Here is a 15404-nt window from a genome sequence, read left to right as displayed (position 1 = left end):
ACCTTCAATCCGAGCAATCATAATATTTCACCAATGAAAATTGGTGAAATATTACAATCCAGCCATGGCCGATGCTGCAATATTATCGGCCATGGCTGGAAATCCTGATCTGCCACCGATCCCCCGTCCTGTCCTGTTCTCCGCTCCCCTCCGTCCTCCTGTCCACTCCCCCCGCAGTCCAATCTCACCTCCCCCCCTCTGCTTTCTGATCCCACCACCGCATACTTACTAACCTCCGGTGTCTGTCGGTCTTCTGCATGAGCGCCGTCATCTTCCAAAATGGCAGGCGCATGCGCAGTGCGCCCGCCCAATCTGGCAGATTCATTCCAGGTACATTTTGATCGCTATGATAGAACCTATCACAGTGATCAAAATAAAAAAGTAGTGAATAACCCCCACCCTTTATCACCCTCATAGGTAGGGACAAAAATAAAATAAAGAAAATATATTTACTTTTATTTTTCCACTAGGGTCAGGGTTAGAACTAGGGTCAGGGTTAGAACTAGGGTCAGGGTTAGAACTAGGGTCAGGGTTAGAACTAGGGTTAGGGTTAGAAAAAGGGTTAGGGTTAGAACTAGGGTTAGGGTTAGAATTGGGCTATATGCACACGGTGCAGATTTGGCTGCGGATTCCTAGCAGTTTTCCATCATGTTTACAGTACCATGTAAATATATGGAACACCAATCCGCTGTGCCCATGGTGCGGAAAATACCGCACAGAAACGCTGCGTTTTATTTTCCGCAGCATGTCAATTCTTTGTGCGGATTTTGCAGCGTTTTACACCTGTTCCTCAATAGGAATTCGCATGTGAAATCCGCACAAAAAACCCTGGAAAACCGCGGTAAATCCGCAAGTAAAACTCAGTGCGTTTTACCTGCGGATTTTCAAAAACTGTGCGGAAAAATCCTCACACGAATCCGTAATGTGGGCACATAGCCTTAGGGTTAGGGTTGGAATTAGGGTTTGGGTTGGAAATAGGGTTAAGGTTAGGGGTGTGTTGGGGTTAGGGTTAGGCTTGTGGTTAGGGTTAGGGGTTTGTTGGGTGTTAGGGTTGTGGTTAGGGGTGTTTTGGTGTAAGGGATGTGATTAGGGTTATGGCTAGAGTTGGGATTAGGGTAGGGGTGTGTTTGGGTTAGTGTTGGAGTTAGAATTGAGGGGTTTCCACTGTTTAGGCACATCAGGGGTCTCCAAACGCAACATGGCGCCACCATTGATTCCAGCCAATCTTGCGTTCAAAAGGTCAAATGGTGCTCCCTCCCTTCGGAGCCCCAACGTGCGCCCAAACAGTGGTTTACCCAAACATATGGGGCATAAGCGTACTCAGGAAAAATTGCACAACAACTTTGGGGGTCTAATTTCTCCTGTTACCCTTGGGAAAATAATGAAATGGGGGCTAAAAACTTATTTTTGTGTGAAAAAAATTATTTTTTATTTTCGTGGCTCTGCATTATAAATTTCTGTGGAGCACTTGGAGTTTCAAAATGCTCACCACACATCTAGATAAGTTTCTTGTGGGGTCTAGTTTCCAATATGGGGTAACTTGTGGGGGGTTTCTACTGTTTAGGTACATCAGGGGCTCTGCAAACGTAATATGACGCCCGCAGACCATATCATCAAAGTCTGCATTCCAAAACGTCACTACTTCCCTTCCGAGCCCTGAGGTGTGCCAAACAAGTGGTTTACCCCCACATATGGGGGGTATCAGCGTACTCAGAACAAACTGGACAACACCTTTTGGGGTCCAATTTCTCCTGTTACCCTTGTGAAAATAAAAAATTGCGGGCTAAAAAATAATTTTTAAGGAAAGAAAAATTATTTTTTATTTGCACGGCTCTGCATTATAAACTTCTGTGAAGCACCTGGGGGTTCAAAGTGCTCACTATGCATCTAGATAAGTTCCTTGGAGGGTCTAGTTTCCAAAATGCGATCACTTGTGGGGGTGCTCCAATATTTAGACACACAGGGGCTCTCCAAACTCGGCATGGTGTCCGCTAAAGATTGGAGCCAATTCATTCAAAAAGTCAAATGGCGCACCTTCCCTTCCGAGCCTTGTTGTGCGCCCAAACAGTGGTTCCTCCCTATCCCCCCCCCACATATGGGGTATCGGCGTATTCAGGACAAATTGTACAATAACTTTCGGGGTCCAGTTTCTCCTTTTACCTTTGGGAAAATAAAAAAATTGTTGCTAAATGATCATTTTTGTGACTAACAAGTGAAATGTTCATTTTTTCCTTCCATTTTGCTTCTGCTGCTGTGAAGCACCTGAAGGGTTAATAAACTTCTTGTATGTGGTTTTGAGCACATTGAGGGGTGCAGTTTTTGAATGGTGTCACTTTTGGGTATTTTCAACCATATAGACCCCTCAAACTAACTTCAAATGTGAGGTGGTCCCTAAAAAAATGGTTTTGTAAATTTTATTGTAAAAATGAGAAATTGCTGGTCAAATTTTAACCCTTATAACTTCCTAGCAAAAAAAATGTTGTTTCCAAAATTGTGCTGATGTAAAGTAGATATGTGGGTAATGTTATTTATTAACTATTTTGTGTCACACAACTCTCTGGTTTAACAGAATAAAAATTCAACATTTGAAAATTGCAAAATTTTCGCCAAATTTACGATTTTTTTTTCACAAACGCAAAAATTATCGACCTAAATTTACTACTGACATGAAGCCCAATATGTCACGAAAAAGCAATCTCAGAATCACTAGGACCCGTTGAAGCGGACACTGGTCAGAATTGCAAAAAATGGCCCACGTCATTAAGGTCAAAATACATTTCAAAAACCTGACCGGCACATCCAAACATAGACTAAGTGTGAACAGGTGCTGAACCTAGAGTCGCCAACTCTTATATAGTTAAGTAAATAAGCAGCACTCTGCAGCGCTAAAACCTGCAAACTTGAAACACGAAATTTTAACTGCATTACTGCACTAGAAATATGAAAAATGAGAGCGTTTAACGCATAAAAATGGCCAATTTTATGTGTACCTGGTAGCCCCTTTACGGCATCTCTCTTATACCAGGTCCTAAACTTGCCTTACCTCGCTGAGAATAAACGTCTCCATCTAAATGGGTACATATGAAACCTCTTCCTAGACTAAAATTCTCTCTCTCTGTGGAGGGGTATTGGACCTGCTGTAATTAAAACACCTGAGGCTAGGAGGCGGAGTGCACGATCAGAAGGCTAAAGAATACATTTCAAAAACCTGACCGGCACATCCAAACATAGACTAAGTGTGAACAGGTGCTGAACCTAGAGTTGCCAACTTGTATATAGTTAAGTAAATAAGGCAGCACACTGCAGCGCTAAAACCTGCAAACTTGAAACACGAAATTTGAACTGCATTACTGCACTAGAAATATGAAAAATGAGAGCGTTTAGCGCATAAAAATGGCCAATTTTATGTGTACCTGGTAGCCCCTTTACGGCATCTTTCTTATACCCATTCAGATGGAGACGTTTATTCTCAGCGAGGTAAGGCAAGTTTAGGACCTGGTATAAGAGAGATGCCGTAAAGGGGCTACCAGGTACACATAAAATTGACCATTTTTATGCGCTAAACGCTCTCATTTTTCATATTTCTAGTGCAGTAATGCAGTTCAAATTTCGTGTTTCAAGTTTGCAGATTAAGGTCAAAATAGGCTGGGTCATGAAGGGGTTAAGAATACCATTTTAATAAAAACGCATTAAAAATAAATAAAAGGCATAAACCTAACTGATATGCATAGATACTGCCCCGTTAACTTTTTAATTTCAGGAGGTTTTGTGTATTTTACCCATGAGAAATGTCAGTTTGATGCAAAATTGCATTAAAGGGAACCTGTCACCCCCAAAATCGAAGATGAGCTATGCCCACCGTCATCAGGGACTTATCTACAGCATTCTGTAATGCTGTAGATAAGCCCCCGATGTAACCTGAATTATGAGAAAAAGAGGTTCGATTATACTCACTCAGGGGCGGTCCCGCTGCGGTCCGCTCCGATGGGCGTCGCGGTCCGGTCCAGGGCCTCCCATCTTCTTACGATGACATCCTCTTCTTGAAGTCACGCTTCGGCGCAGGTGTACTTTATGTGCCCTGTTGAGGGCTGAGCAAAGTACTGCAGTGCGCAGGCGCTAGGTCTCTCTGACCTTTCCCGGTGCCTGTGCACTGCAGTACTTTGCTCTGGCCTCAACAGGGCAGACAAAGTACGCCGGAGCCTCGGCGTGAAGACAAGAGGAGGACATCATCCTTTGAAGATGGGAGGCTCCGGAGCGCGACGCCCATCGGACCGGACCGCTGCGTGACCGTCCCTGGGTGAGTATAATATAACCTCTTTTTCTCATCTTTCAGGATACATCGGGGGCTTATCTACAGCATTACAGAATGCTGTAGATAAGCCCCTGATGACGGTGGCCTTAGCTCATCTTCGATTTTGGGGGTGACAGGTTCCCTTTAAATGCCTGCATGTGAGAAGTGCTGAATGGTATTTTAATGTGCAGCATGTCACAAAAAGTCTGGGTATTTGGTGTGAGGTGTTAAAATTATTTTTTTTGATTTTGAAATTTCAATTTTTCCTGTTCATGTCAAAAGTGTGAAAATGGAAACCTTGAACAGCAGAAAAAAATAAAGCGTTTGTCCGCTATATATATATATATATATATTTTTTTTTTAAGTGGGCCTGTGGCAGTTAGTGACAGGTATACTTTAACTTAAAACTTCTACATCTACCGTAGTCTATAGAGAAAGAAAGAGGCGAAAAAAGGAAAATCACAGAAAATGCTGCACAAAACTCTGTATCCTTCTAGTTGTATTCTTTTTTTGTAGAAGTTGTTTTTTTTTTTTTGTTTTTTTTAAACAATGGAAATTATTAGGCATTAAATTGCATCTATGTTTTAACAAGAGATTTTTATGTACCAATTTGCCTTTCAGTGTATTTAAATAAAAATTATTTTTTTTACCTTTTCAAAGAAAGGCAAAAATCAAGAACTCCGTCTTTGTCCTTTGAAGACGAAAATTGTAACACACCATATTCCATACAGGTAAGTTATATTAGTTTTTTCTATATTATATTAGATTCTTAGATGATTTTTGTTTTTTCATGTTAAATTATAGCCCGTATCAGCAGAATCCATTTTAATACCTCACGGGCAATATTTGACTGTTATAACAGCAGCTATTTCTGAATGTAATCCGCCTTTTTAGCATTGTAATTTATGTATTGCATTATTGTTTTAATGCATAGTCATCAAGCAGTCACTATGTACCTATGCTACAGGTTTGTAAAATATCGCCACTCCAGTACTAGACATTCTTTATGGCATTGATCAGTTTTCATATCAGGGGATAGGATTTTAAATATTCCTAAATAGTTCATCCCAGAACTGTTTTATCCTAAAGGAGTTTTCTGTTAATTTTGAAAAATAAACTAAAAAAAATTATAAAAAGGAGTCATAAATGCTCTAAAATAATAAAAGATGACATTGGTCATCTGTTCAATACCCCCGCGGAGATGCTCTGATATTATATTGACATAAGGAGAGCAAAAAGGCCTCAGTTGATGTCATTTTTCTTTATACCGGAATATTCCCTGACAGTTACATACTTATTTGCCGTGAACAGACATGTGCTATAGAAAAAGTCTTAGTTACTTACCAGTAACAGGATTTTTCGGAACCCATGACAGCACTGTATCCTCCCACCAAGGACAGGAAACCTACAGACTAAAAAGGTGGCATCTCTCACCTCCATCAGTTAGATTGTTAGATTACAGAGCATGACAAGACTTCCCATGGTTATTACATTAAAAACACATAACAAAAACTCAGGGTGTGGAATCATGACTGTAGCGAAAGAAGTGCTCTCTCACACGTGACAAGAGGGAATATAAGGGTACTGTCATGGGTTCTGAAAATCCTGTTACCGGTAAGAAACTAAGACTTTGACTAAGTCTTTGACTAAGACTCATGACAGCACCTCGAGAGAATTACAGAGAAAATAAGAATTCAGGAAGGGACCACAGCCTGGAGCACCTTTCTCCCAAAGGTGAGATCGGAAGATGCACCCACATCTAGTCTATAATGCAAAATACTAAAAAGATGCCGCGCTAGAGGATTGGTACGTACAATATATATATATAGCACAGAACCAACGATAAACCAAAAATAGAACTGTAGTGAACTATCTAATTCACACTGTATCCACCCGCCTCGATGTATAATCGTTAGTAGGCTAGAAAGCCTCCCCTCAGGCCAGTATGTAGCGACAGGGGTGGCATAATGGAGTAGCAACCACGACTCCCGCTGGCCCCCGAGAGAGCGTGACAAGTGTACGCAGCTGTTAGCTTACCTATGAATACATGGTGTTATCCAGCATGCGACGTACACATGCCGAGTGCAGAATCTCTTGCTTGAAGCGGACACCAGAAGATTCCGGTATCGCATGTTCAAGCGCTTGTGTAGAGCCAGGGACTCCCTGGCCGAAGGCGTCCCTGGATACAGCGCGGGACAGGAAAAATGGCAGCTAGACACCGCCTACCTGTGACGTCACACTAAGAAAGGAGCGCCGTGGCACTCAAAAAGGATGGGAAGGACCAACCAACGCGTTTCAAAGAGCTGGTGAGCGCCAGTGTGATTGCTTTAATAAATAGTCTAAAATGCCTATAAAAAGTGGAAGTAGAAGAATGGATTTCTGCCTTACAAAACTCTTCTATCGAGACGTTTGATCTCTCCTCCCATGTGGATTCCACGGCCCGGGTGGAATGAGCCTTTAACCCCTCCGGGACCACCTCACCACTTGATAAGTAGGCTAAAGTAGTGCTGCCTCTCGTGGTGCTGTCATGGGTGATCGATAAAACGTAAAGCGCAATAGGGCCCTAGCCAAGTAGAATTACATAGATTATTAGAAGCACAGGAATTGCTCACCTGATGGGGTTGTGTTAGACACAACCACTATAATAGCTTAGTAATCAAGGAATGATATTGTAGTAGAAATGGGTCGATATGTTTTCTCTGCACTGCTATTTCAGTAAGTCGGATGACTTTGAAACACATGGACATAAAACCACTTTGGAATTACTGTATCTTCTGGTCCATGGATCATTTACTGAAATATGAGCAGCTGAGAGAAAACCCACCAACCCATTTCATTTCTACTACAGTTGAACAGACATTAGAATTGCTGCATTTTTGAGACTTTTTCAGCTACTAAAATGTGTGGTTTTCTAGTGCTGTACTGGCCTTTGACAATCAGTGCCTGAGCAGCTCTGTGTCCTACTTACTGATATCACCACTCCTGGACTGCTTGTCAAACCAGTTCAAAGCAATGTGTCGTCAGAAAATTACCTGTTTAATTCATGTTTTCATGTTACATGTACTGTATCTAAGAAGTTCTGGCAGTGTATTAAAAAAATAAAATCAGTAATCTTGCCATTTTCACACTTGTTACTGGGGCTATTTTAGATTCTTACTACGTGTTTTTTCAGAAAGAGTTTTCAGCTAGCTTGTTATAGGAGGCAGGATAACATTGCCAGGTAAAAGGTGTATATACACAGCTGATAACACAGGGTCCACAATTCACAGGGTCATCACAAACAAACTAAAAATTCTCTATCCGTATCAGATTAAAACTTGTTTACCATATTTATTTAACCCCTTCACGACCTTGCCCTTTTCCGTTTTTGCGTTCTCGTTTTTTGCTCCCCGCATTCCCAGAGCCATAACTTTTTTTATTTTTCCGTCAATATGGCCATATGAGGGCTTGTTTTTTGCGGGACAAGTTGCACTTTTCAACAACATCATTGGTTTTAGCATGCCGTGTACTAGAAAACGGGAAAAAAATTGCAAGTGCGGTGAAATTGCAAAAACAGTGCAATCCCACACTTGTTTTTTGTTTGGCTTTTTTGCTAGGTTCACTAAATGCTAAAACTGACCTGTCATTTTGATTCTCCACGTCATTATGAGTTCATAGACACCAAACATGTCTAGGTTACGTTTTATCTAAGTGGTAAAATTTTTTTCCAAACTTTGCTAAAAAAAAATAAAAAAAATTGTGCAATTTTCCAATAACTATAGCGTCTCCATTGTTCGTGATCTGGGGTCAGGTGAGGGCTTATTTTTTGCGTGCCGAGCTGACGTTTTTAATTTTGGTGGAGATACATTCTTTTGATCGCCCGTTATTACATTTTAATGCAATGTTGCGGGACCAAAAAAAGCGTAATTCTGGCGTTTCGAATTTTTTTTATCGCTACGCCGTTTAGCGATCAGGTTAATCCTATTGATCGATTGGGCGATTCTGAACGCGGCGATGCCAAATATGTGTAGGTTTGTTTTTGTTTTTTTTTAATTTTGAATTGGGCGAAAGGGGGGTGATTTAAACTTTAATATTTTTTTTTTAATTTTTTTCATATTTTTTAAAACCTTTTTTTTTTACTTTTGCCATGCTTCAATAGCCTCCATGGGAGGCTAGAAGCTGGCACACCTCGATCGGCTCTGCGATAATCAGATCGCTGCTATTTAGCTGAATTGCAGGCTTGCTATGAGCGCCGACCACAAGGTGGCACTCACAGCAGGCCGGGCTCAAGGACCTCTATGGTTACCATCCTGACGCATCGCCGACCCCCGATCATGTGACGGGGATCGGCGATGCGATCATTTCCGGCCTCGTGGCCGGAAGCGCCGGTTAAATGCCGCTGTCAGCGTTTGACAGGAGCATTTAACTGGTTAATAGCGGCGGGTGAATCGCGATTTCACCCGCCGCTATTGCGGGCACATGTCAGCTGTTCAAAACAGCTGACATGTCCCGGCTTTGAGGTGGGCTCAACGCCGGAGCCTACATCAAAGCAGGGGACCCGACCTCCGCCGTAATAGTACGGCGGAGGACGGGAAAGGGTTAAAGGGACCCAGTCAACACAGAATGACTGTTCAAACCAAGTACAGACACTCAGTGATGCATGGCAGGGCCAATTGTTTATATACCTCTTCCCACCAGCTTGTCTTCTATCTATCTCCACCCTTCTCTGGCTCTATAAAGCCGGAGCTGTCAATCAAATACGAGACAGGGTGGAGATTGAGGGGAACCAAGCAAGTGGGAAGGTGAATGTAAATGACTGGCCCCATCATGAAACACCACGTGGCGAGAATTAGTTTGAACAGTCATCCCGTGCTGACAGTCCCTTTTAAAGCGTATTGAAGCATTGCTGTATATAGTATAGGCAATCAGGCGATCACAGTTTCAAGTTTCCTGCTCATACTAACAAATACATTAACAAGTTAAAAAAAAAAAAAGTTTTAAATATTACATATTTGGTATCACTGCGTCCTTCAAAGTCTGATGTATCAAAATATCAAACTACCGTAATTAAACTGATCAGTAAGCATCAATAATGGAAAAAAATCAAAACCCCAAAATTGAGGGTTTTTCTTCCTTGCCACAACGCCGAAAAAATATAATCAAAAAGTCATGTCTATCTGCTCACTCCGCAAAAAACAAGCCCTCACACAGCTCCATGTACCCAAAAATGAAAACGTTACAGGTCTCAGAAAAGAGTGAGACAAACCCAAAAAGTTATTTTCTGCAAATCTCTGAAATTTTTTCACCACTATTGTAATAAAAAAATAAAGGACAACTTGGTTATCACCAGATTCACATTGACCTGGAGAATCATAATGCCAGATCATTTTTACCACAGAGTGAACACCGTAAAGACAAAATTCCAATGTTGAAATTGTTGTTGTATTTTTTTTTTCTTGAAATTCTTTCATTATTTTTCAATACATTCTGTGGTAAAATAAATGGTGTCATTCAAAAGTACAACTCATCATGAAAAAATAAGCCCTTATATGTGTGCAGAAAAATAATAAAGTTATGGCTTTTAGAAGAAGGGCAGGATAGAAACTAAAATGCCAAAATGAAAATTGTCCGCAGCAGGATGGAGTTAAAACATCAACTTAGGCCTTTCGGACAGACTGACAGAACGCTGTTCTTCGGTCCTCTTTTCCCTCCCTTCACAGTGATCATCGCACACATCGCACACTCTCATTAGATGCTTCAGTACTAAAGATAGGGCCTGAGTCCATCTATTGCTGCTAATATAAATGTGAATTTCTTGAAAGAATTTCAGGTTATAATCTAGAACAGCTCCAGTGGCCAGTGCGAAAACTGCAGGATTTCCACATTTTATTTTTAAAATATATTGTGATCTAAAAAAAAAATACAATTAACTCAAAAACCTGATTGAAACCTCTAAAGCCCTGGAAAACAGAATTCAGCCTTTGTCCTCATGCGCTCATTGACTGTAGTGATGCATATGAAGTCCCATGTGCTCTGTCGGACATCATTTTCAGCCTTCTCTGTATTTGAGGCAAAGACACAGGCAACACAAACTTCTGAATCCCATTTTCCAGGGCTACAGGCATAATCCTCAATGGAGCCACTAACATGGCGATCAAACAATATAACCATAGCCTGAAATGTCTAATGCTAGACTGACGGAGGGGAAAGCTTTGGCTGTAGTTCTCCCTCATGTGGTGCGAACATCAGTACACTAAACACGTTTTGGGCTGTAATACACAGCCTACAGTTGCCTAGGAAACTATTATTATTTTAATTAATGATAGGCACTCTTATTATTATTATTATTATTATTATAAAGAATGTTAAAGGGAATCTGTCATGTCGTTAATCTTCACATAAATCGTGTTAAAATTCCTCATGGCTGCCTTACTGGGCAGAGGATATAGTGAGACAATAAACATATTTAGCTCCTGTAGCTGTTTACTTCCCATCATCAGCGCAGTACAGGGAGCAGTTGCAGTCATCGCCCAGTACACAGGGAGCGCAGTTGTACAGTAATTACTTCCCAACACTGACAGCCTGCTCTGCACAGTCACACTTCACAGCTGGTGAAGTTCAGGATATAAGTTAGTAAGTGGTCATAACCACTAACAGTTAACTGTCACTATATGAGTGGTCATAACAGTGAATGCCTAAGCTACTGCAATGCAGTGCACATGGTAAGGGACATAGCGAATCAGAAGAACTATACTACATTTCTAATTGAATTTATTTGCTAATATTATTATTATTACACCTACTACATTTTGGGATAGGATCTTGGAGGTGGAAATGCCCCTTTCCGACACTGATGTCAGACTCCCCCTGTTTGGTGCGGGCTCCGGCGCTGAGCCCGCAACTTTTTAGGCACATGACAGCTGATATGTACAGATGACGAGTCCCATCAACAGTCAGAGGGTGGTTTCACACTTGCGTTTTTGTCTGCAGCGTTGTTTGCAAAAAAAAAGCATGCATTTTTTCCCCCTATATTTAACATTGAAAACGCATGCGTTTTTTGGTGTACGTGTTTGCATGCGTTTTTGAACGCATGCGTTTTTTTACTGCATGCGTTCATTTTCAGAAATGCAACTTCTAGTATTTTTGAGAGGCGCTTTTTGGACCAAAAAAAAGCATGCGTTTTCATGCGTTTTTTTTGGGTCAAAAAATACATTGGAGTCAATGGTGACGCATGCGTTTTTTTGTGCATGCGTTTTTTTGCGTTAAAAACGCATGCGTTTTTCTATTAAAAAACCAGAAAGCACACTGATATGCCACCCCCCAACATAAAGGTGATAAAGGGATCCTAACCCTAACCTTACCCCTAACCCTAAACCCTAAGGGATCCTAACCCTACCCCTAACCCTAAGGGATCCTAACCCTACCCCTAAAGGGATCCTAACCCTAAAGGGATCCTAACCCTACCCCTAAAGGGATCCTAACCCTACCCCTAACCCTAAGGGATCCTAACCCTACCCCTAAAGGGATCCTAACCCTAAAGGGATCCTAACCCTACCCCTAAAGGGATCCTAACCCTACCCCTAACCCTAAGGGATCCTAACCCTACCCCTAACCCTAAGGGATCTTAACCCTACCCCTAAAGGGATCCTAACCCTAAAGGGATTCTAACCCTAACCCTACCCCTAAAGGGATCCTAACCCTAACCCTAAAGGGATCCTACCCCTAACCCTAAAGGGATCCTAACCCTAACCCTAATCCCTTTAGGGTTAGGGGTAGGGTTAAGGTTAGGATCCCTTTAGGGTTAGGGGTAGGATCCCTTTAGGGGTAGGGTTAGGATCCCTTTAGGGGTAGGGTTAGGGTTAGGATCCCTTTAGGGTTAGGGTTAGGATCCCTTAGGGTTAGGGGTAGGGTTAGGATCCCTTAGGGTTAGTGTTAGCGGTAGGGTTAGGGTTAGGATCCCTTAGGGTTAGGGTTAGCGGTAGGGTTAGGGTTAGGATCCCTTTAGGGTTAGGGTTATCATCCCTAACCCTACCCCTAACCCTAACTATTTCTGTTTATAGTGGTTTTTTTTTACTTTATTTTGATGATTGGCAGCTGTCACACATTTCTCAGCATGCGTTTAAAAAACGCAAACGCATGAAAAAACGCATGTAAACGCGTCAAAACGCCGCGTTTTTTTCACCACATGCAAAAACGCATGCGTCAAAAAAACGCAGCGTTTGCACGCGTTTACATGCGTTTTTTCACCATGCGTTTTTTTGCGTTTTTTACAGCAAAAACGCACCCAAAAAAACGCAAATGTGAAACCAGCCAAAGTGGGGAAAAAAGGTTCAGCTGCGGCTGTTAACTGGTTAAATGGCACTGTTAATTTCTGAAAGCGGCATTTAACTTGCATTTCCGGCAAGCGCGTGACCCCGTCACGTGATTGCAGGTCACTGATGGGTTGGCATGACAACCAGAGGTCTCCAGCAGACCTCTATGGTTGTCACTGCCGGATTGCTATATACTGTCATGTTGTCTGATCACTGGTGGCAGCCTCAGACTTTGTAGAGACACGCCTTTAAAAAAAAGGGAACATTAACACCCCTTTATAGATTTCTAGGAGGAACAACGGGGGGACGGCATAACAAATAGTTGTATGATGAGAATTAAAATATTTACTAAAACACATGTCAGGACTCAAAAGTGGTGACAGGTTCTCTTTATAGGACTGAATGACTTAGACTACTCCCCAAATGAAGTGATTTGCAGAATTTCAGAGTATTCCATGCTGGACAGAAGAAAAAAAAAAAAAGTTAAATATATCTTAACACAATGTAAATTGCACACTTTGTCATTTTTTCTAAAGCTACTTTATTATATGTTTTTCTTTAATACAGGATCATCAAGATGAAGTTGAAGGTGAGTCTTTGGTAAAGGTTTAATTGGGATTTTTATGTCTCCATTTTCCACTGATTGTTTGCTAAAAGAAGCCCAAAGGGAATCGATCCATCAGGTCGGTTAACACTGTTAACTTGCAAATATAGAGTTAATCAGCAAGCTAATAGCCTTCGGAAGATGCCCATCAGCAATACTGAAAATAGGAGAAAATGCACTTTATTCCTCCTGGGAGCCACCACAGAGGCGTACAGCCACGGCTACAGTCGCCACTCGCTGCGGCTATAAACAGGCCCTGGAACGCTGACTGACAGCCATCTTTGCAGTGCATCCCTTACTGCTCTGACACACCTGTATGACTGAAAGCCGGTGGCTCCGTGGAGGAATAAGCTTCATGTTCTCCCGGATGCCACACTTTCAGTACAGCAGCTGTGCACCTTCCTAACGCTATTAACCTGTAGACTAACCCTATATCTTCTACATATTAATAACATTATCCTTGACCGGTTTCCTTTAACAAACCTCATTTTTTTTCTTTTTTTGCGTATTACAAAACAGATGACGTGTATGGTGAACAGACACGAAACAAAAGCGTATGGAAATTGGATCCAGCACACTGATGAAAAATGTCAATTTTATGCAGCTTTGGAAAAAAACAGTTTGTTGTATTCAGTCTTAGGTCTTGTTCACACGTCATGATGTTTCTGGTACGCAAAAAACGTCTGACTTTCATCAATGTTTGGTCAGTATTTTAGTTTACACCCAAAAAATTCTTTCTCAGTGTTTTCTTCTGTAAAAAACGTACTATTCTTTATTTCTGTATTTCTTCATTTAAAGTTTCAAAACCCCACAAATGCTTGTAAACTCAGTGTTCGATCACGGATTTTTCTCTTATGAAAAAAAAAATTGCAGTGTTTCTCCAACCTATTTCAATATTAAAAATGGCTAACATATGGAACCCCAGAAATGGGTAAATGATTAAAAATTAACTTTTATTCAGTGATTAAAAAGACTAACATCAATCAGGGACGCACACAGACAAAAAACAAAGGGGGCAAACTAAGTGACCCTATAAATGTAATACCTATCCTGTTGCCTGCCTGCCAGCGGAGGTTGGCACTCTTTGATAGCGTAATTGATGCCCCCACACAACCGATGGCTGTTCCTTGCTGCCCTACAAAGGATTAGACAAATGATTACAGCACTCAGACACAAGCCATTTTGCGATAAAAATGCTATAAAAACTCATTAAAAACGCATACATTATGCATCCTATCATTTAGAATGCATTCTGCATGTTTTGTGCACATGATGCTTTTTTTCCCGCGAAAAAAACGCATCGTGGTAAAAAAAACAGCATTTTCATTAATTTTGCGGATTTTCTGCATTTTTCCCGCTATTCTATGCATTTGGAAAAAAACGCACCAAAAACGTGTCAAAAATGCATGAAAAAACGCGAAAAAAAAACACATGCGGATTTCTGGCAGAAATGTGTGGTTTTTGTCAGGAAAATTTCTGCAAGAAATCCTGACGTGTGCACATACCCTGATACTAGTAACAGCAAAGACAAATTGTAAAAAGCATGGGCTGACCACATGGATAGGTTATTGCGTGTAGATGCATAACAATGATGTTAAGCGATAAAGTAGATACAAATGGATTTATTAAAGACCCCTAAATGTGACCCTAGACTGTACCCTAATCACTGGACTGCTGCCTAGCCAGCTTAGCTTGGCACCCTACTTGTCAGTGGATATGGCGCCCCCCTGCTCCTCGTTAGCTATCCCTCGAAGACCCTGTAGATATTAATAAATAACATCCAGGAACCAAAACTAAAGTCAGCTAGTCTATGGGAAAAGTCCTGTATGTCCACAGGAATATAGGTCTATGATTCAAAACCCATACATGGCATAAAAAGTGATAACCGCAAAAAGGCCCCCTCTAATAGAGAACATGGCGTAAAAACCTAATTCGTCAGGCCATCAAAGACCAGGACCAAGAGATGCAACAACACCAATATTGATTATACAGCCTAAGCAGTGCAAATAGACAGTCTGGGAAACAAGAAATGGGGGTACTTATCAAGGTAGATTAATCTAAACCTCAATGCGTGTCACCAGCAGGGATCATCAGGAGGCACGATATACAGATGCTGTCACGCATAATAAGTTCCCCCATTCTTTGTTTCCCAGACTGTCTATTTTCACTACTTAGGCTGTATAATCAATATTGGTGTTGGTGCATAGCTTGGCAGGCA

The 15404-nt window shown here is 41.4% G+C and overlaps 1 protein-coding gene across 1 annotated transcript in view; it reads left to right on the top strand.

Annotated features, from left to right (window-relative positions):
• The window catches only part of LOC138644788 (caspase-8-like), a 115926-nt gene that overhangs the window by 70464 nt on the left and 30058 nt on the right, over positions 1-15404 (top strand). The window contains exons 5-6 of the mRNA XM_069733598.1: positions 4952-5022; positions 13150-13171. Coding sequence (XP_069589699.1) covers positions 4952-5022; positions 13150-13171 — 93 coding nt within the window. The remainder of the gene's footprint in view (positions 1-4951; positions 5023-13149; positions 13172-15404) is intronic.

Source organism: Ranitomeya imitator, chromosome 7, assembly GCF_032444005.1.
Source record: "Ranitomeya imitator isolate aRanImi1 chromosome 7, aRanImi1.pri, whole genome shotgun sequence".
Lineage (NCBI taxonomy): Eukaryota > Metazoa > Chordata > Amphibia > Anura > Dendrobatidae > Ranitomeya > Ranitomeya imitator.
This window is presented reverse-complemented; position numbering and strand designations above follow the sequence as displayed.